This window comes from Gouania willdenowi, chromosome 6, assembly GCF_900634775.1.
Source record: "Gouania willdenowi chromosome 6, fGouWil2.1, whole genome shotgun sequence".
In the NCBI taxonomy this organism is placed as follows: domain Eukaryota; kingdom Metazoa; phylum Chordata; class Actinopteri; order Blenniiformes; family Gobiesocidae; genus Gouania; species Gouania willdenowi.
Window position 1 is genome coordinate 35297651 of NC_041049.1, and position 21931 is coordinate 35319581.

At 41.1% G+C, this 21931-nt stretch overlaps 1 protein-coding gene and 1 pseudogene across 2 annotated transcripts in view; both read left to right on the top strand.

Annotated features, from left to right (window-relative positions):
• reln (reelin) overlaps positions 1-21931 on the top strand; it is a 316389-nt gene that overhangs the window by 36163 nt on the left and 258295 nt on the right. For both annotated transcript variants that reach the window (XM_028448258.1, XM_028448259.1), the window contains exon 2: positions 18077-18184. In XM_028448258.1, the coding sequence (XP_028304059.1) occupies positions 18077-18184 (108 nt within the window). The remainder of the gene's footprint in view (positions 1-18076; positions 18185-21931) is intronic.
• Positions 3900-4017, top strand: LOC114466290 (uncharacterized; annotated as a pseudogene).

The following is a 21931-nucleotide window of genomic DNA, read 5'->3' on the forward strand; positions in this document are numbered from 1 at the left end:
CCAGGGCTGCCAAGTTTTAGAAAATGACAAGAGTGAGATGTTAGTGACCTGATGCGTTCCAGCGAAAAAAAAAGTGTCCTTTTTTAACATGGATTTGGCCTGTTTTAATGTTGATTTATACCTTAAGACTGATGTCCTCACCTCCATGTCAGCGGCTCTCCCTGCACTGTGGCCTTCTAATGCTAGTTTTTATCAACCAGAAATTAGAAATTGACAAAATACATTTATTTGTCAATATTTCATTCATCATTTAGCTGGGGACATGTCTCATGTTGTAGGTGTTTTTCACAGATTTTGAGACTATTTTAAAGTTATGTACCAATAAAACAAACCAATTCAACTACACCTAAAACTATCGTCCTAAATGGATAAAAGGAATAAAAGATCATTTAAGACAAGGTCATTTTCAATTTTTTTTTAAAATTGTATGTAAGCAAATTATCAAATTGGTTCCAAGTACAATTAACATCAAACAAAAGGGCTGACAAGTTCTTATAGTCACACAGTCTTTTTACTTTGTTTAACTAAAGTGGCGTAGCATTAGCATTAGCAACACTTGCTACATAACAAGGCAACAAATCAGTCTAGTGATTTCTATTTGCTTTTTAGGTACAACTCATGGTAACTCATGTTAATAAAATCCTACTTTAAACGCCTCATTTCACACAGTTTGAACAATCATATCCTTTACAAGATAAAAATGTTACTGTTTCGGTTACAATAGGCCTGGGTGATATGGACCAATATTCATATCTCTATATGTTTCCTCAAAATGACAATAGGCAATATAAACCATTTATTTTTTTCAATAGTTTTACAAGAAAAACAATAATGGGTCAAAGTCAGTGGAGCCACAAAGACCCTTTTATTAATCACTAGCAGCACAATAACAACATTTTGTGTCACTTTTGACTTTTTCCTTCATTAAAGCTGATATATGATTAGATTATGTAGTATTGCTTCTTTCAGGGCAGCTCTGAGTTGCTGAAAGTTGTTTTTAAAGTAAATCAAATTCAAGACCCGCCTTACGTTGCTTCTGATTGGTTTATTATTGGTGCCTGCCGCGGTTGGTTAGATTTAGGCACAAGGAGACATGGATTGGTTATCTCGGTCAGTCAATCAGAGTTACTCAGGCCATGGGGAAATATGAGCGTGAGAAACGTCAAGCGTGGCGTGTGGTGTGAGAATGTGTTAAATTGCGTGACTGTCACACTCACAGCGTGAGGCTTGGATGCTCTGGCTATCTAAATGGGCCAATATAATCATGTGGATGCAAAAAACCAATGAACCTAAATGTTTAAAAAAAGAATAATGAATCAGCCTGAAAGACGCATGGACAATCGCCCGTTACGGAGCGCATCCTTCTCTCACTCTGACAGCTGTCACAGCTGCCATGTTTCAGCAACAAGGACAGCGCAAAATCACAGCTAATTTAGCCACTCATCACAAAGGGCATTATACTTTTAGATAGTGATGTACCGTGAGCATGAGGGTTGGGTAGGCAGGGCGTTGCAAATCTAGACCACCAATGTCAACACCATAGACAATTTCATATGTTTCGGCTGGCAAGTATTAATCTAACAAAATCAACATCGTAAAACACCATTAAAGAAACTGAGACAATTATTCAATAGCAGCCTCTATACTCTTCCAACAAGTTATATCTCATGACTTGGCAGCGCATTCCTTGTTTGTGTTGGAAACACAGAAACACGGAGAAAACAACAATGACACAGAATAGCTGGTTCACAGTGAGGCGCATCCACAAAGCCAATCCATCTTTTTGTAACATTCACTGTGGAAAGTACGAACAATTTTCTGACCTTACCTTTTCTGAAGGTTTGGTAGCTCAGGTGTTTCTATCCCATCTTTTAAAAGCTGTCATTTTTTCTTAAAAGAAAGTTTCTTTAACGTCTCTAGCACTGTCATCCTGCCTGTGGTGTTATCCCGCCCACTAGCTAGAGAACGTACAGCGGCCACGCTGTATCAATTCACTATTCCACTGTGAACATACGTATAGCATTTAGCATAGCATGGTTACGTCCAAAAGCAGCATATAGATCTGCCTTTTTACATAAATGGTTTTCATATTGGGGAACTGACTGCGCATGCGTAAACACATATAAACACAGGCTATGGGGCCAGAGGCAGAGCAGCAATGGGCCTTTGGGAGACAGTGTGGCCTCCTCCTGCCTTACAGCGCAGTGTCTCTGCCGTACCAGGAAATAGCAATGTTTAGTCATTTGGGCTATGAAAAGCACAAAATGTCGGCTATCGCCCACCCCCCCTGCCCACATACTATGTTCTGGAGTTTCTGTGGACGGGAACTGAAATTAAATATTGTTGCTCTGTTGTTCTGTAACATGTGCAATGACAAATAAAGCTGGTCCTGATTCTGATTCTTCTAAAGCTCTTATACAGAGCCTTGATAAGCTGCGAAAGTGAACTGTCCTTTCAAGGCAAGGCAAGGCAAGTTTATTTGTATAGCGCATTTCATACTCAAGGAGACTCAATGTGCTTTACATGATAAAACATTCAATTGTTTAAAATCAATAAGAACATTTAAAATCATCAGTAAAATCAATTAAAATCATCAGTAAAATCAATTAAAATCATCGACAAACGCATTACATCAACAACATGACCAAAAATCTCTCTCTCAATCATACGCAGTAGAGAAAAAAAGTGCCTTTAACTTTGATTTAAAAATGTTCACATTAGATACTGACTTCAGCTCTGCTGGCAATTTGTTCCACTTCTTTGCAGCATAACAACTAAAAGCAGCATCACCATGTTTACTGTGAGCTCTGGTCTCCACTATCTGACCTGTGTCCATAGATCTGAGAGACCTGCTGGGTTCATACCTGACTAACATGTCACTGATGCATTCAGAACACGTATTATTAATATTACAATATGCTCAAAAGTGATTTTGGAATTTTAACTAAATACTGGTCTTTCTAGTCTTTCTTTTGTGCCTCAATTTCCCCACGTTGACTGTGCTTTTACAGGATTCTGAATGAGTGCAAATATTAAACCAAATGTCTGTGTTACAAAATGCAATTTGTGTGTTGATTTACAGTACAGTAATATTACAAGTATTTGTGATCCTCCTTTTGTAAAGAAGAAAATATTTATTTAAATTATCAGTGTGTTTTGTTGTCTAAAAGGAGAACATCATTGTGAATGTATTTTGTGTAGCTTGCTATTAACCCATGCCCCTCACATACAGTGTCTCTGGTGGATCATGAGAAACATAGAAAACCCCTGGTCCATCAATAGTTGAGCAGTAGCATGGCTATGTGTGTCTATAATGAGGCTTACCACACTGCATTATCAATATTACATGCTGGCTTGAGACCAGGAGTTTGACTCGGTGGAATGATGGAGAATGAAGCTGTACATCTGTAGGTGGGCTTGATCACTGTGTATATAGACCTGTGAATGTCCCATTTAGTTACAGCTTGCATGTGTAAAAAACAAGCATCAAATGTCACTCTGCGCACCTATAGACATCTATCTGTGGCAAATAACATTTAAACTCTGAATTAATAAAATTACATAAAATATCCATATGTAAATTGTCAATATTTGTTCTCGTTCAAGAAAAAGGTAAATTTGGCACTGCCATTAACAAAGCAGTTCTCACTATATTGCACTTGCTATTATCTATTAGCCTGAACAACAAATGTAGTGCCTTTTTTATATTAGTAAATCAAGCTTAAAATGTAGCTTTTGTTGGATGTCCTAGCCTGTTTCAACTTTGCTTTTTTAGTCAAAAACTTACAAACAGACTAAAGTTGTTAGACTGAAGTCTCAAAAGTAAATAATTCAAATCATATGACCTGAATTTTTTTTATAATTATTGTGGAAGATTTCACATTTCCTTAAATGCCTATAACTGTGGCCATACCAGACTGTCATTGCCCGATCCTGTTAGATCTCTGAAGCTAAGCAGGTCTGGGCCTGGTTAGTAGTTGGATGTGAGACCACTGAGAATTCCAGGTGCCACAGTGGGGTGGCAGTCACCCCAATGGTATCTGTCATTGTGTGAATGGGCAAGGCACTTTACCCACATTGCCTAGTATGAATGTAGTGTGTGAGTGTTGGTGGTGGTCGGAGGGGCCGATGGCGCACTTTGGCAGCCTTGTTTCCATCAGTCTGCCCCAGGACAACTGTGGCTACAACAGTAGCTTACCACCACTAAGTGTGGAGTGAAAGAATAATCTCTTAATTCTGTAAAGTGACTTTGAGTGTCCAAAAAAGCGCTATATAAAATTCATGCATTATTGACTAAGCAGACATGTGTTACTGTTTTTGCTCACATGCATTCTAAAGCCCTGAAAAAATCTTCAATTCATCCATAGTTTCACTATAATATAATTAAGTGATTGAAGTCGTTTAAAAAAAAAAAAAAAAAAAAAAACTATTGCAAGAATGAAAGAATGCATGTTTTACATTTTTTCTGCTATACCTGCAAAACTCTTAATTTGTTGCAGACCTGCTGATTAAATCAGATAATGTGCACAGGATTAGTTGCACCTATAATTTAGCACAAGGCTGTAGAACACACAGTAAATGTGAAGAAACAACAGTCTTAAAGCTGCAGTATGTAGATTATGTGAGACTGGAATGGAAACAACCATGCTCCCCCCTCCCCTCCTTGTTTTGAATCCACCGGCATCCTAGTGAATGCCCATGACTGTGGAGCTGTTTCCAACTTCTCTTACTGAGTTTTTTCTCAAAAGTGACAATCGACAAATGTGAATTTTTCTTGTTATTTGAGACCTTCTTTTTGACATTTTAGAGACTCTTGACATAAAAGCTTGTATTACTGTGTAGTGACTGTCCTCAATGAGCAGCGGGTGCTGCCCTGCGCCTCTCTCACATCCCAGAGCCAAAAGAAGGAGCAGAACACTTTGAATTACAATGTGCTGAAAGGTTGTTATTGATTTTTGACCAAATGACGCAAATAAAAAAAAATAAAAAAATCGTACATACTGCATCTTTAAACATGTGTACAGTGGTGTTATTGTGTTGATGCCATGCCATGTCATTATGTTGTTTCTTTTATATAATTACATACAAGTCCAACATCTGGTGCTGCTGTTTGTACTCACACCTGTTGGGTTTACATGAACAAATGAACAAGTTTGCTTTGGTGCTAATTTGTTGCCTAATTATGAGTGCTGCATGTTATCCCTAAGGAAGGACAAGCGAGTCTGAAATAGAGGGAAGTGTTACACCTAATTGAGAGGGGAAATAAAAAGTTAAGTAATTTATCTAACTAGATAAAACAGAAGACTAATTTGTCTGACTTTTTAAAGTCACCAAACTTTGACTTGACTTAATGCACTTTTTATTCAGTGTTTCATCTCTGTGAAGCTGACACTAAATCGTAGTAAATAAGGTGCATTTGACAGTGTTGCTATTTGTTATTTCTGAGACAGATATGGTGATGTATCATGTGTGATTTTAACATATTGATTATTGTAGAATTACAATATTGGTATTGTGAACCATGTTTCATGTCGTATAGAATCGTGAGGTACCCTGCAATTCCCACACCTAATTGTAAAGAACTTCACCTTCTATTCCTGTTTCAAGGGTTCTCATTTGCCTCAGCCGAGCGAGTGCAACTCAGAAATGAAGTATGGACAAGAATGTTAACTGCTAACATCAAAGGATGTGCCTTAGATGTGTGTAGGTGTGTGTATGCAACCTCACAGGTGATTGGATCAGAACAGATGTGAGCTCTCCTGATTGGCTTGTCCAGCAGAGGAAGGGAGTTGCAGGTCTCTCTAAATAATTTAGATGTTGGATTTGTATTGATCAGGTGGAGCTGCTCTGTAGAACGTTGTGCCAGATTTCCTTTTTCAAACCCTGCTTGCCTTTGGCTTTACCCATACACTGAAAAGCTAAAACTGCAAGAAAAGGGAGAGTTTAACTGCAGTAGTTAGTGTTCCCCCTAATGGTCATTCATTGTGTAAACAGTGGGCAAAGGGAAATTCTAAAATAGAGGCTAAAGAATCTCGTTTTTGATTGCAGTTGTGCTGCATGCATGCGTGTGTGTAAGGAGTAATGGAGTCCTGTGTAACCTTGTTGATACAGATAAATGGAAAAGCAGAAACAAATGTTTTGATTGGAATTAAATCCCAATACTACAGAGTTGGAACTGATTAATAATAGGCCTACATGCCTGCATGGAACATGTTAATTAGTTTTGTGTATTCAGCCCAGCAAATCTACAAACTTTATATGTTGTAGATTTTGTTGTAGAAGAATATGACAGAAGAAATGAATCAGTTTTGATTCAAGCTCTTTATTTCCTACTCTGCATATGTTCCTCAATATTTCTTCCTACAGAAAGGTATTAAATATGACATTAGGAAAATATATTGGTTCTACTCATATGTCTAAACTGGAGGAAAAGAGGCCAAAATGATGTTTAGAATTCTTAGAAAATAAAATCCTCAATTGACAATTTTAAGTAGTGCTTACAGCTGAAGTCAGGAGATCAATTTTTCTTTCTGGAAAATATTTTTCCTTGACTCAGTTTGTTGAAGTTTCATGCTGGTTTTGGGAAACACGTTCATTTTCCTACAACTTGTGAAATCTTGAACTAAAAAACAACAAGCATGCCAAGTTTTTTCTTAGTTGATTTTTTTATATTTAGAATGAAAACATTGAAGGTCTTTTGTTTGTACATGGTCAAACATGAAATACTCATTTTATAGTGTGCCCATATGTCAAAGTGACTGGAGAAGAACAGACAAGGAAATCTCTGTATATAGTAAAACAGTGATGTTGGATGAATTATTGAGATTTTAGTATGGAGGAGAGTAGACGGGCTGAGCCGCACTCTTCGTCAGGATGTAACACATCCAACTCACTGGGTATCCTAGTCAGACAGGCAGACAGACGAGGCCACACAGGAGTCCACCCTGCAAAAGAATCCCACAGCCAAACACACCCAATCCCCCCAGAAATGCTTTCCTCCAAACCAGACATGATGCTACTGTCAGTAAATTTCTATAGCACTGTGGGTGTCTCCTCTTTTCACTTTTCCCCTCGAAGGAAGGGAAATTCCAGTAGTGAGAAGTTACAATGGCTCTAATTTTCTCTATTGCTCAGGATTCTAGCCCTGTGTGTAAAACATTTTTGGGGGTGGGAGTGAGGAGCTGGAAAACCTTGCTTTCTTTTGAGCTCTGACTCTTCTGACTCTTCTAGCTAGAACTGGTTATGTTTCTTCCAGTGATCTATGGTCCCGTCCCTCTGGCTATTTACAGGGTGGATCAATGGCTTATAACTGAGCTGTGTGTTGGGCAAGGTAATAATCTTCAGGCAAGTATAGGTGTTGCTGCAATGGCTTTTAATGTTCTAATATGATTTGAAAATCCCCCAATGGTGCTTACATTAGACCAGTGTAATTTTGACAATAATGTTTAACTTTATTTTGATCTTAGTGTAGGGGAACAAGGATGATTAATATTCAAAAATATTAATTATTAATTTTTAATATGTTCGTTGCCAGAGGTGCCATCTAGAATTGAGTTTTAAGTGTCCTAGATCACTTTATTTTAATTAATTGTTACAGTTCCCTGTTTTTGTAGTGGGTTCTTGACGTCAGAATAGAGGTTTAATAAAGGTTTAAATGTCAATAAAAACACAGCGTTTACAATATGTACATGTTTATTTTACAGGCTATTACCACGATGATAAATTAGGCAGTTTCACAATTATTCACAGTTATTTTGACTCATTGGTATCACACAAAATGTACATTTTAACACAGCTGTATGGTATCTACACATTCTGAGTATTTTAGATGTTTGCGTGAATTTGGGATTTATAGGGATTTCTTAACGCTCTGAGGAAGAGGAAGAAGGAAAATGGAAAGTTAAAGTAATGAAATTAATAAAACTTTACCAAAATGAAAAATATGGACTATGAATCTAGAATTTTCGATTGAGAGAATTTGTTAAGTTATAAACCACCTTTTTGCCAGAATTGTGTGTGCGTGCAGTTTTACCCTCCTTCGAACAGGCGTGATGATGACAGCTCCTTCTGCGTAACCAGCAGTGTGTGGGGAAAAAGCTTTTCCTGCGTTTTTCCAAAGGCGTTTTCCGCTCATTCACTGTACGGGCCCGCGGGATACTGTCGGCCTGGCTGGGGTTCTGGTTCTCCTACACGGCACCACTCCTGGATGTCGATGGGTAGTTTAACTAACATGTTCTCCAATCAAAGATGCTAGAGTTCGTTAAAGCTTACTCATGGGAGGCTATAAAAATTGATTTGCTCCAAAAATTAAAAACTGCTTGGTTAATTTCAAAAATGGAGATAAAACTTAAAGTTAGTCATTGTGAGAATGGCTGGTAGCCACTCCCTGACTAGAGAGAAGTTCAATCAATATCTCAAAAATTCAGCATCACTAAACTAAATAACATCTAACTGTTAAGTCAGATGCAAAAGAGGAGGACTAGACAGAGGTAAGAGCAAGATGTAAGAGAGAAGTAAGAGGGGTAAGAGCCTGTGATAAGGGGGAGCGAGGCCTTTTATAAACATGTCAAGAGGTTATCTGATTGGTCAAAACACATCTGCAGTGTGGGAATGAGTGAAACCTGATTGGCTGGCAGAAAGAAGCGGGAGGCTTAACTTTCCTGTAAAGAAGACAAAATGGTGTGGCTGTCCCCACATGTGCTTCTTAAACAAAGAGTCATAAAACTAGATAGGGTGTTACCATGTTAGGTCTAAAATGGAGCATGGGTGTGTGCCAATTGCATGAACCCTTGAAAAGTGACTTTCAATTGATTATCCCTTAAATGACTGATTTGAATTATTTCTAGCTTTAAGCATAACAAAGGACAACTACACTTTTGATCAATGATCATGGAATATGAAGTTATAAATATTTCCCTTGAAATGTGATTGCATTAGTGCTTAAATATGTCAGATGGAGGCACACGATGAGTCTCTTTCCTGTAGACAAATGGTTAAAATCGAGGTCCCATGTCTGAAATTCGTTTAAATCACAGTTCTGCCTTTAAAGCATCAGATGGTGTATAGGTTTTATTTTTATTTCTTCCTTTTTAATCTTCATGTTGAAGAGGATGTCTCTGGTGTAGGGTGTCAGGTTCCATCCCTGTTATCTCTGTGGGGTGTCTGTTCTTTGGGGAGGATGGGTGTCAGCAAAAAGTCTGCAGGAAGAATGGCTGGGATTTGAAGAAATGTTCCTTGGTCCATTTTTCCATTGTCTGTTTTTGAGTCATAAAAGTGTAATAAAATTCCAACGTGCGACAGTGTTTTTTACCGCCTTTTGACCATCGACCAGGGTTCCTACATTAGTCACTCAAATACTGAATATAGTTAGTCACAGTTTAGTCTTTTTGTTTTGTTTTAGTAGAAATGTAGTTAGTGGAAATGAGACTTTTTTCTTTCCCTTTTTTTTTTTTTTTTAAATAATTTGACAGTTGTGTTGTACTGTTATAGTTCAGATAAATGATGTTTGTCAAGACAGTAAAAACAGCATTGTAAGCATATCTTTAACTATATAGTCATATTAAACAAAGAATGTGCTATCTCACTCTTGTATAATATACAAATGTCCAAGGCCTGTTTAAACAAGTTAGACAAAGTGCAATACATAATCATGTTTTTCACAAGTTGCTTATTTTCTGTATATTTGAACAAAAGACTGCAATAATAAAGCTCATTTCAAATAAGATTACAACCATTAACCTTAACACTAGTGCTTGGGAAGCACAGGCCAAAAAGTTGAAGAATAACTAAAAAAAAAAAGGATCTGGTACAATGTCTAAAACCACTCCTGAGTAGAGTTAATCACTTTAACATACTTTACAAGCAAGGATGTAAATTGTACAGGAAAACAAACACAAAACTAAAAACTTAAATGATTTTAATTTCTTAAGATATGGAAACGTTAGATATTCAGGGATGAAAGAAAATAAGCCTTGTTTCCGGACAATACATCAATTTAAAGCTTTTTATTGTCCCTGGAACCAGACTAACACACCACTTCGTCAGTTCTTCCTACCGTGAATTACCAGAATACCGAAGTGATTGCTTCTAAACAAACCCAATTTGGCAATTTTATGCAGTTTCTTGTTTCCTTCTATTACAAACTGGTTGACTTTCACTTCATCCAGGTGGCTGCAGCTCTCTCTCTCGCTGCCTATCTTTCTCTCTCTGTGACAACATTTCTCTGTGTCTTCGCTATGATGAGCGTGTGTGCATGACACAATGACTGATCAGAATGATACGGGGGGAGTGCAAACGATTTTGGGGGGGGGGTATTAAGTAAAAATTAAATACTTTTGTAAGAAACCCCTGGCTTATGTTGTCTGTACTAATTTATGTAGGCACAAAAAAAAAAAACTTGCTCCCCTCCCCCCACTTCCAGGATTCACCTCCGTCAAAACAGCTGCAGTTTCAATTAGCAAACACCTGAAAGAGATATTCTGTGTTGCCATTGTTCAAAATAAAAAATAAAGAAATATAATTACATGTAAAGTTGCCAAATAGAGCGCACAAAAAAACAGAAGTAAACAGCATCCATGCGTGTTGGGATGATGTTCATGAGCGTGTCAAACAGGAAAGGAGTTTCTTAAAGAGACAGAGGTGAAATCGAAATGTCATGAAAAGTGTTGCTACAGAGGGAAATTTATTTAAAGTTATTTTTGATATGAGAGCTATGTTGTCGGGGGCTTAATGTCCCTGGTAGGGTCTCCCAAGGCAAACAGGTCCCAGGTGACGGGTCCGACTAAGAGCGGTTCAATAGCCATGTATGAAAGACAAAAATCAAAGGCAGTTCACGTCGCCCGGATTGGCGCTACCGGGACCCAACTTGGAGCCAGGCCCGGGGTTGGGGCTCGAGTGCGAGCGCCTGGTGGCCGGGGCTTTGCCCACGGGCCCCGGCCGGGCAGAGCCCGAAAGGATGATGTGGGCCCGCCCTCCCGTAGGCCCACCACCCGCAGAAGGGATCATATGGGGCCGGTGCAGTGTGGATCGGGCAGTCGTCCAGGGCGGGGGCCTTGGCGATCTGATCCCCGGCTACAGAAGCTAGCGTTAGGGACGTGGAATGTCACCTCTCTGGCGGGGAAGGAGCCTGAACTTGTGTGCGAGGTGGAGAAGTTCGGACTAGATATAGTCGGTCTCACCTCGACACATAACAAGGGCTCTGGAACCAGCCTTCTCGACAGGGGTTGGACTCTCTTCTACTCTGGAGTTGCCAATGGTGAGAGGCGCCGGGCCGGGGTGGCTATACTTCTTGCCCCCCGACTTAGTGCCTGTACGTTGGAGTTTACCCCGGTAGACGAGAGGGTAGCCTCCCTCCGCCTTCGGGTGGGGGGACGGATCATGACTGTTGTTTGTGCCTATGGGCCAAACAGCAGCTCGGAGTATCCATCCTTCTTGGATTCCTTAGAGGGAGACCTGGAGGGGCGTGATTGGGAGGAACCCGAGCGGTGTTTTGTTGTTGGACTTCTGTGCTCGCCACAGATTGTCCATAACAAACACCATGTTCAAGCATAAGGGTGTCCATATGTGCACTTGGCACCAGGACACCCTAGGCCGCAGTTCGATGATCGACTTCGTAGTCGTGTCATCGGACTTGCGGCCGCATGTCTTGGACACTCGGGTAAAGAGAGGGGCGGAGCTGTCAACTGATCACCACCTGGTGGTGAGTTGGCTCCGATGGCGGGGGAGGATGCCGGTTAGACCCGGCAGACCCAAACGTATAGTAAGGGGTCTGCTGGGAACGCCTGGCAGAGTCTCCCGTCAGAAGGAGGTTCAACTCCCACCTCCGGGAAAACTTCAACCATGTCTCGGAGGAGGCAGGGGACATTGAGTCCGAGTGGGCCATGTTCCGTGCCTCTGTTGCTGAGGCGGCTGATCGGTGCTGTGGCCGCAAGGTAGTCGGTGCCTGTCGTGGCGGCAATACCCGAACCCGTTGGTGGACACCGGGGGTGAGGGATGCCGTCAAGCTGAAGAAGGAGTCCTACCGGGCCTTTTTGGCCTGTGGGACTCCGGAGGCAGCAGACAGGTACCGACGGGCCAAGCGGAGTGCAGCCACGGCGGTCGCCGAGGCAAAAGCCCGGACATGGGAGGAGTTTGGTGAGGCCATGGAGAACGACTTCCGGACGGCTTCGAAGAGATTCTGGACCACTATCCGGCGTCTCAGGAGGGGGAAGCAGTGCACCGTCAACACTATGTATGGTGCGGATGGTGCGCTGCTGACCTCGACTAGAGACGTTGTGGATCGGTGGGGGGAATACTTCGAAGACCTCCTCAATCCCACCGACACGCCTTCCAATCAGGAATCAGGGCCCAGGGACCCGAGAGTGGGATCTCCTATCTCTGGGGCTGAAGTTGCCGAGGTGGTTAAAAAGCTCCTCGGTGGCAGGGCTCCGGGGGTGGATGAGATCCGCCCGGAGTTCCTCAAAGCCCTGGATGTTGTGAGGCTGTCATGGCTGACACGACTCTGCAACATTGTGTGGACATCGGGGGCAGTGCCTCTGGATTGGCAGACCGGGGTGGTGGTCCCCCTTTTTAAGAAGGGGGACCGGAGGGTGTGTTATAGAGGGATCACACTCCTCAGCCTCCCCGGTAAGGTCTATTCAGGGGTACTGGAGAGGAGGGTCCGCCGGATAGTTGAACCTCGGATTCAGGAGGAGCAATGTGGTTTTCGTCCTGGCCGTGGAACTGTGGACCAGCTCTACACCCTCAGCAGGGTCCTTGAGGGGTCATGGGAATTTGCCCAACCAGTCCACATGTGTTTTGTGGACCTGGAAAAGGCATTTGACCGTGTCCCTTGGGGATTCCTGTGGGGGGTCCTCCGGGAGTATGGGGTATCGAACCTCCTGATAGGAGCTGTTCTTTCCCTGTATGACCGGAGTCAGAGTCTGGTCCGCATTGCCGGCAGTAAGTCGAAATCGTTTCCGGTGAGGGTTGGACTCCGCCAGGGCTGCCCTTTGTCACCGATTCTGTTCATAACTTTTATGGACAGAATTTCTAGGCGCAGTCAGGGTGTTGAGGGGGTCCGGTTCGGGGGCCTCAGTATTGCATCACTGCTTTTTGCAGATGATGTGGTCCTGTTGGCTCCAACATACCGTGACCTTCAACTCTCACTGGATCGGTTCGCAGCCGAGTGTGAAGCGGCCGGAATGAGAATCAGCACCTCCAAATCCGAGTCCATGGTTCTCGACCGGAAAAAGGTGGAGTGCCTTCTCCGGGTTGGAGATGAGGTTCTGCCCCAGGTGGAGGAGTTCAAGTACCTCGGGGTCTTGTTCACGAGTGAGGGAAGGATGGAGCGAGAGATCGACAGGCGGATTGGTGCGGCGTCTGCAGTGATGCAGAGTCTGCACCAGTCCGTCATTGTAAAGAGGGAGCTGAGCCAAAAAGCAAAGCTCTCGATTTACAGGTCGGTCTACGTTCCAACCCTCACCTATGGTCATGAACTTTGGGTCATGACCGAAAGAACAAGATCACGGGTACAAGCGGCCGAAATGAGTTTCCTCCGTAGGGTGGCTGGGCTCTCCCTTAGAGATAGGGTGAGAAGCTCAGTCATTCGGGAGGGGCTCAAAGTAGAGTCGCTGCTCCTCCGCATCGAGAAGAGCCAGATGAGGTGGCTCGGGCACCTAATTAGGATGCCCCCTGAACGCCTCCCTAGTGAGGCGTTCAGGGCACGTCCCTCCGGAAGGAGGCCCCGGGGAAGACCCAGGACACGCTGGAGAGACTATGTCTCTCAGCTGGCCTGGGAACGTCTCGGGGTCCCCCCGGAAGAGCTGGAGGAAGTGGCCGGGGAGAGGGAAGTCTGGGCCTCCCTACTGAGGATGCTGCCCCTGCGACCCGGAAACGGCTAAGCGGGAGAAGATGGATGGATGGATGGATATTTTTGATATTTGCTATAGAATGGTACTGTGTGCCTGAAAAAAAACACAATACCCCCCTTTAATGTAAAAAGTTTAATTGGTCCACCTTAATGGAGATGTCATTGGTCTAGTGTGACGGAGCTCAATTTTTTCCTGACATGAAGCTTTTTAAACTGGAAATAATCCACAAATTAGCCGCGTTTTTGTTTTCTGAAACAGTCATCTGCCTGATAAGAGGCTTGATTGAGTTCCTGTGATGCTCATTTGTGTGTTCCAGTGCAACTTTCACAACTTTCATACTCCTGCAGGGTGTTTGGTTCGTCTGACTCCATTAAATGGCCTATATAAGTTGTCATTTAATACAATAAGGATTCTGTGCTTTTTTTGCTCCTGTGCATATGCTTCTACTCTAGTGTGTGCGGTTTTACTCCCTACGTAGCACAGATGCTCGCCTCGGCGTAGATGCACTAGTGCACGTTTGTGCTACTGGCTCCCAGTCAGCCTCAGAATAGACTTTAAAGTTCTGCTGCTGGTGTATAAATCTGTGAATAGGTTTGGTCCAGAATACATCAGTGACATGTTAGTCAGGAAAGAACCCAGCAGGTCTCTCAGATCTATGGACACAGATCAGATAGTGGAGACCAGAGCTCACAGAAAACATGGTGATGCTGCTTTTAGTTGTTATGCTGCAAAGAAGTGGAACAAACTGCCAGCAGAGCTGAAGTCAACATCTAATGTGAACATTTTTGAATCAAAGTTAAAGGCACTTTTTTTCTCTACTGCGTATGATTGAGAGAGAGATTCTTGGTCATGTTGTTGATGTAATTGATTTTATTGATGATTTTAATTTATTTTACTGATGATTTTAATTGATTATACTGATGATTTTAATTGATTTTGCTGATGATTTTAAATGTTCTTATTGATTTTAAACAATCAAATGTTTTATCATGTAAAGCACATTGAGTTGCCTTGTGTATGAAATGCGCTATACAAATAAATTTGCCTTGCCTTGTCTTGGAGCGCTCGTGCTTCTTTACGCATTTCCCACGCTAGCCCTGTTGCTGTCCAGGGTGAGGGAGCATGACCATGCACTGATCCCGGTGGCTCCACATTGGACCGCCATGCACTGGCTGGCGGAGATTTACCAGTTGCTGTGCGCTCGTCTCTGGCAGCTCCCGCTGCTCAGGGACCTGCTGTCGCAGGGAAGGGGCAAAATTTTCCACCCGCACCCAGAGCGCCTGGAGCTGTGGACCTGGCCCCTGAGTGGCTCAATCTGTCAGCCGTGGGACTCTCACTTAGGGGCGGATTCACTAAGATCTGAAAAAAAGGGTGGTGAACCAGGTGCGCCCCTATATCCTTTGGTGATGCAGTTTCCTGACCTGCTGTGAGGAATTCACTAATTACAGTGATTGCAGCAATGATTAGCGCACATGTAGAAGTGGTGGAGACCGCCCTACTTAAATGTTTTGCTCGTTTTATGTGGAGAGATGAGTGCACAGAAGCACATTTTGAAGTTAAATTGGAGGCACATGGACTTCTCTGTCAACTGCACAAACATTTAATAAAGTAGAAAACTCAAATAAACAAATAAAAATGTATTTCTTTTTAAAACAACTGGGTGCTCCTTAAGGTCCTGTAACAGAAACCATCCTATTGGCAAATTTGGCTTTGGAGAATCATTCATACAATGGATCTCCACCCTATACTCTAAACCTAAGGCCTCAGTTACCACAAACAAAATAACATCCCAAAGCTTCACACTGCAGAGGGGAACCAGACAAGGTTGCCCACTCTCACCTTTGATTTGTTGAACCTCTCGCAGCAGCTGTTCTTCAGAATACTGTTATTAAAGGAATCCACTCATCCATCTCAGAACACAAAATTAATCTTTATGCGGATGATATTTTACTCTATCTGGAAGAACCCCAATCCTCATTAGAAGTAGTATTTAAACTAATAAACAGCTTCTCTAAATTATCAGACTATTCCATTCATTGGTCGAAATCATCAATCCTTCCATTAACAAAAAAATCATGGAACCCAGGAACCCAAAACCCACAATACCCCTCCCCCACAAATACAATTAAATATCTAGGCTTAAATATATCACCAAACCTAAATGAATTAATTAAACTGAACCTGGATCTGCTGTTGGATAAAGTCACAGAAGACCTGCGGAGATGGAACAATCTCCCCATCTCACTCCTTGGCAGAATAGCCTCAGTTAAAATGAAAATCTGTTTTCTATGATCCCACTGAAACCACCAACACAATGGTTCAAAAGATTAGATTCTGCAGTTACAAATTTCTATGCTAGGAATAAAAAAACCATAAATAAACCTTTCAACCCTTCAAAAAAATAAAAGCGAGGGAGGGTTGGAAGCCCCTAATTTCATGCATTATTACCTAGCAAACCAAATTCTATATTTAACAGAATGGCTAAAACCAAAAGAATACCACAACACCTGGCTAGAAATAGAACAGCTAGACTGCAAACATATTAAACTCTCTGATCTCCCTTTTATCACTGCGACCCTCAAACGTCATAACTGCTTTAAAAACCCACTGATTGCCTCCAATCTGGCACAACCCCGACTTTAGAAACAGAAAAACACCGCTCTATCTAAAAACATGGGAAGAGAGCGTAATTATTCATCTCCAAGACCTCTTCGAAAATGATAAGCTCAGGACATATAACAATCTAACCCAAACATTTAATATAAATAAAAGTAATTTTCTTCAATACCTACAAGTAACAGAGACAATTAAGAAAAATACGGCAATAGATTTAATCCCCTTACAACCTCCAGAACTGGCTATATATATATATGAAAAATATCTCAACAAAAACAAAAATAACTCTCAAAAATATACAGAGCACTCTTGAACACTAACTCTAATCACTTACCAATCACTAAATGGGAAGCTGAACTCTCAATCACCACGAACACCGATTTCTGGACAGAAATTTGTTGTAATACTTTTAAGATGAGTAAAAACACAAATCTTCAGCTAATTCAATACAAGGTTCTCCACAGATCCCACATTACCCAACAGAAAATGTATAAAATGGGCTTCTCCCCAACAGACATCTGCTCTCAGTGCACCCAGGGAACAGCTGATTCATATTTACATGCCATATGGCTTTGTTCGCCAGTTCAACAGTTTTGGTTTCTAATCACTGAAAAACTGTCCTCCATTTTGGACTGCAGGATTCCTCTATCTCCAAATCTATGTCTGTTAGGAGACCTGACTATGCTTGATATTCCAGTAAACCAAACACAATCCATCCTTGTGGCACTCGCCATAGCAAAAAAACAATATTACTGAATTGAAAAGATAAAAAATCGTTAAGCATAAACCAATGGCGAAATCTCAGAAAAAAGAAAATATCCTGCTTTGAGGAGTGTTGGACTCCTTTTCTAATTGCATTGAATCTCGATTTTTCATTTTTAGCCTGATGATCTAGCCTGCAAGCAACTGCCAGCACCACTCTTTAATAAATTAAAAAAAAAAAAAAAACGTCCTATTGATTTGGCATTGATCTGAGTTAATGCAGCAACACAGTCTGTCAATCAGTCTGCACCATTTGAAGATGATCTACTGACCATTATCAAGCAGGTCTGAGCAGCGCTGTGTCACGCACACTCTCATGTGTGACACGAGAGTTTGACGGTAAAAACATGGAGAAAAAGACACAGAAGCTCACTAAAGCTGTGCGTCCGAAGCAACAGCCATGGAGCTCCGCGTACAGTGACCCTCTGGCTCCGCACCGCAGCGGACACACACGAACCAGACTCCACACGAGCTTCAGGCATCTAGCTGTTCTCACATTTGCTCCCTCTTGACCACCTGTTGCACCAAAAACTGTAGCTCTGAGAGGAAACACTGGTTAACTCAAAAGTAAAGTGCAATGCAGTGGTTCAGATACTGGCTAACTGCTGTTACTTCTACTATTACATCATTACATATTTCCAGAATCAGAGATTTGACAGTTTGGATCATCTAAACATTTATAAGAAGAATCTGAGAGAAAACTTGTAGGCCCATGTGCTGTAGCTAGGTTTTGGCTAACAACCTTATGAAAATCAAGTTCTTAATAAAAGTAATTTTTGTTTACTTTTGAGAGATGGCTCAATTTGAGATTACCACAGATTTTAACTATCTCTCTTCTCTCTCCTCAGTAACCATCTCCACTAGTGTGTCTTTTGATGGATTGCTGGTGACTGGCCTCTACACCTCAACACCCGTTCAGTCTGCTCCCATCCCAGCTCCAGCTCCTTTTGGCTTTGGTAAGTATTTTAGTTGCAAACACAAGCTGCTGGACACAATATTTTTTTAATGAGATAAAGACAGTGGAGGGCTCATTTTTATTTTAGTTACATCCCGGTATTCCCCGTGATATGGCCTCCATCTGTGAGACAGTAAATGTCAGCCATGTTCAGAACTTTCCATTTAAATCCCAAAATAAACATTGGTCATGTTTGTAACAACCTTCATTCCATCTATGGGACTACACATGCCACAATGCAATGCACAAAACTTCAGAAAAACTTCAGATAATGTTAACAGACGGGAGCGTTTGAGAAGCCTTAGAAATTATTTTGCGTTGGGAAATATTCAGAACAAAGGACCAGACCAACGATCTCTCTTTTTACTAATCCGTATCTCTCTGTCAGATGGGAATGATGCAGTTTCCCTGATGCCGTTGAGGTGTTGCTATACTTAACAGCAATGCATCTTTCCCTTTTTGTACAGAAATCTAATGGAATGTCAAACTTTTTCATGCATTGTACACAAAACAAACGAAGCATTCCTCGTTTACGTCACACCCGCTTTTTATGCCATATCTTTTGACATCAAAATTTGTGACTGTTCATCTATCCATTCAGACAGCCAGAGGTGTAACATTAGCTTGCACTGACTCAGCAGATTGAGAATTCCTCCTACTTTGTGTTTTTCCCCAAAGTCAAGTGACTATTTATACCCTACTACTCTGATGGCTTTCAGATAGGAGCTCAAGCAGCCTCCAGAACATTGGATTAGGATCATCTATTTATTTACATGTTTTGGATCAAAAAAATGGCTTGATTGTGTAGTGCACTATGCAGACAAGAACAGGAGAAATAAAACATTTCCCTTAGTACATTCATTGCAAAAGTTCCCATCTCACTATTCATTGTTAGTCTGGAATCTATCCTAATCTCCTTTAATTATTTAATGTTTAATACAGGCGATTAGTCTGGAAGCGCCCACAAGGAGCGGGACAAACACGTGCAAACAATGAGCGGACGTGACGACCAAAGTGCAACAAGCGTAGATCTTTTTCCCTAAATGGAGCCGGCAGAGAAAAACCACATTTAGTATGGTACAGACTTATGGTTTTAAAGCCTCTTCTTGTGGTTTCAACGATATATCCACGTCTTTAAAAACAGAGCAGAGCACAGTTCCGAATTACTTCTCCGTGGTGGGCGCCATGTTTGTTTTGACACTGCTTGGCGCAGGAGATATGACGTTCTTTCTGTACAGCTCTGATTGGCTCGATTTCTTTTGAATCGAGGAAGTGAGTGGAAACTTTTATTAAGAAACCCACTTTCTTAATAAAAGTAAGAAGTGGGTGTGGCTTATCTTCAGGCTAATACATTGTAGCCTATACCTTGTACATGCTCAAAAATTTCAAAGATAAAGAGAACATACTTGAAGACCAAAGAGAGTTTGAAAGTAAAGTAGTAGTAATTAATAGAGTGTATTACCTTATAATTCCACTGGGTTGATGGAATAAGAAAGAGTGCAGGGCAAAATATATAATATTGTGACAAGTGGCTCTTTTAAAACCATATTAGAAACCACATTTCGACAAGTGGAAGAGAGGATGGCATTCCATTAGTTTTCAGATCAGCGTCATTAAGTGTGATTGATAGCTCATTTGAAGGCTGATGTTTTTTTTCGCATTAATTTGTACATTTGTATGCATTTGCGAGGTGGGTGGATTCTGCTTAGAGCAATCAGCCCTTCATCTTCATGTGATGGAGCTGGCTGCCTGACAAAAGGGAGCACCAAATGACATGGACACCCAGCCGGAACTATGTTCCCATGACGGATGGGCTCATGCTGACACGCAAGCTGGCTAAAGATGAAATCCTACTTCACCCTGACCTGTGTGGGGGGGATGGTCTGACCCACATTTTATTTTCTGGCAGTTATGATTAAAAGTCATGAATGCATTGAATTTTAAATAGAACCTCAGGTTTCAGTTTTTTTTTTTTTTTTCTTGCTATAGCTTTTCAATATAAATGATTAATTATTATTATTATTATTATTATTATTATTATTATTATTATTATTATTATTATTATTATTATTAAATTATTATTAAAATAAATCATGGTATTTATACTTTATATAATAATGAATAAATAAATACAATGATTTTATCATACATATCTCCAAAGGTCCAACATTCTCTGCTTATGGTATGGCACTGAGCAGGATTACTTTTGAAACAACACATCATCAGATGCATGAAACTCACCTGTCTCATGTCACACTGGTCCAAACACAGCTCATGTTCTCTCTTAGTGGATGAACAATCCAAAGAGAGAGAGAGACTAATAGTGCTCACTGAGAACACCTGCTGGTCAATATTTACGGGGTGTTTCTTTCGAATATTAGACCCACTTTTGTCATTTTTAAAAGCCCTTTGTGCAGTCACTCCTGTAGAATCTACTCAGCTTTCAACTTAACCTGGGTTACCATGACTACCTGTCAACATTAAACTGTTCTGCAAAGCTGGATTTAAGACAATTTCATGAAATAATTTATGAAAGGTATCATTGCAGTCCAAACAAATCTGATGTTGAAAGTCTCAGGTCAATCTGAGCCTGATTCGCAGATATATTTCAGGAACACACAGACAGACAGACAGACAGACAGACAGACAGACAGACAGACAGAGATTCCTGGCCATTATATAGCGCAGTGCCCATAGGAAATATGTCTTGCTATAGAAAAGTGGGAGGTTAAGTAGCTTTTTCATGGATGGTTTACCTGGGAACTTAAATTCCTCTTTAATTCAGAATAAAAGTTAAATCCTTTTTAAACTGACCTTGTAAACACTCAATTCCTAATGCAAATGTAATTCTGAATTACACACACATGCATAAACACATGCACACACACACACACACACACACACACACACACACGATTTATAGATGAAGTTATTCTCAGTCTGCTTGCTAAGTTACATCTGTTTGTATATTAATTATTAATCTTGGATGATAATCACCCCTGCACTAAAAAATGTTAAATGCTAGATAAATAGTTTTATTTGTAAGAATGTATATCTTTTATCAGATTCTACCTAAACCGCAGCATCGGTACGAACTTTATGAATTTATAATGCGCAAAAACATTGGTGCTTGGGACATTTTGACCCATGTCTGATGAATATTTCAACAAAAATAAAGACTTTTCAACTCTGATTCTAGTCTGACATGATCTTGGTCCTACATCACATGCATACTGTAAAGTCATGAAAGATACTTCACAATTTATTAAACTTCACATTCCCAAAGTTCGACAAAGATCATAATCCTATCATCAAGGCTAAAAATTATGAAAAATTCTAACATGTTAAGCACGTATAACTTCTCTGATGAATTACAGACAACATTTTCCCATTTTATCGTCTAGTTCACTTGAAAATGCGTTTTGGGAACCTGTCTATTGTGGAGGTATCAGACAGTGTGGGGGAGGGGAGGGCATAGAAATCCTGTAATGGTTTTTCAATGGTATTATGCACTAATATGCATTCAGGTCTATCCATGCACACACACACACACACACACACACACACACACACACACACACACACACATCTAAGGGAGGAAGGTCACCTGTCAGCAACTGAGCGGAATGGAGTGTTCATCCCAGACTATGAGAGATGACACCTCATCATGTCCGTGTTTTTGGAGACAGTCACAGGTGTTTTCCCCCTTTTGTTTTGGATGTGCTGCTTTCTCAAGCAGTCCCAGGAG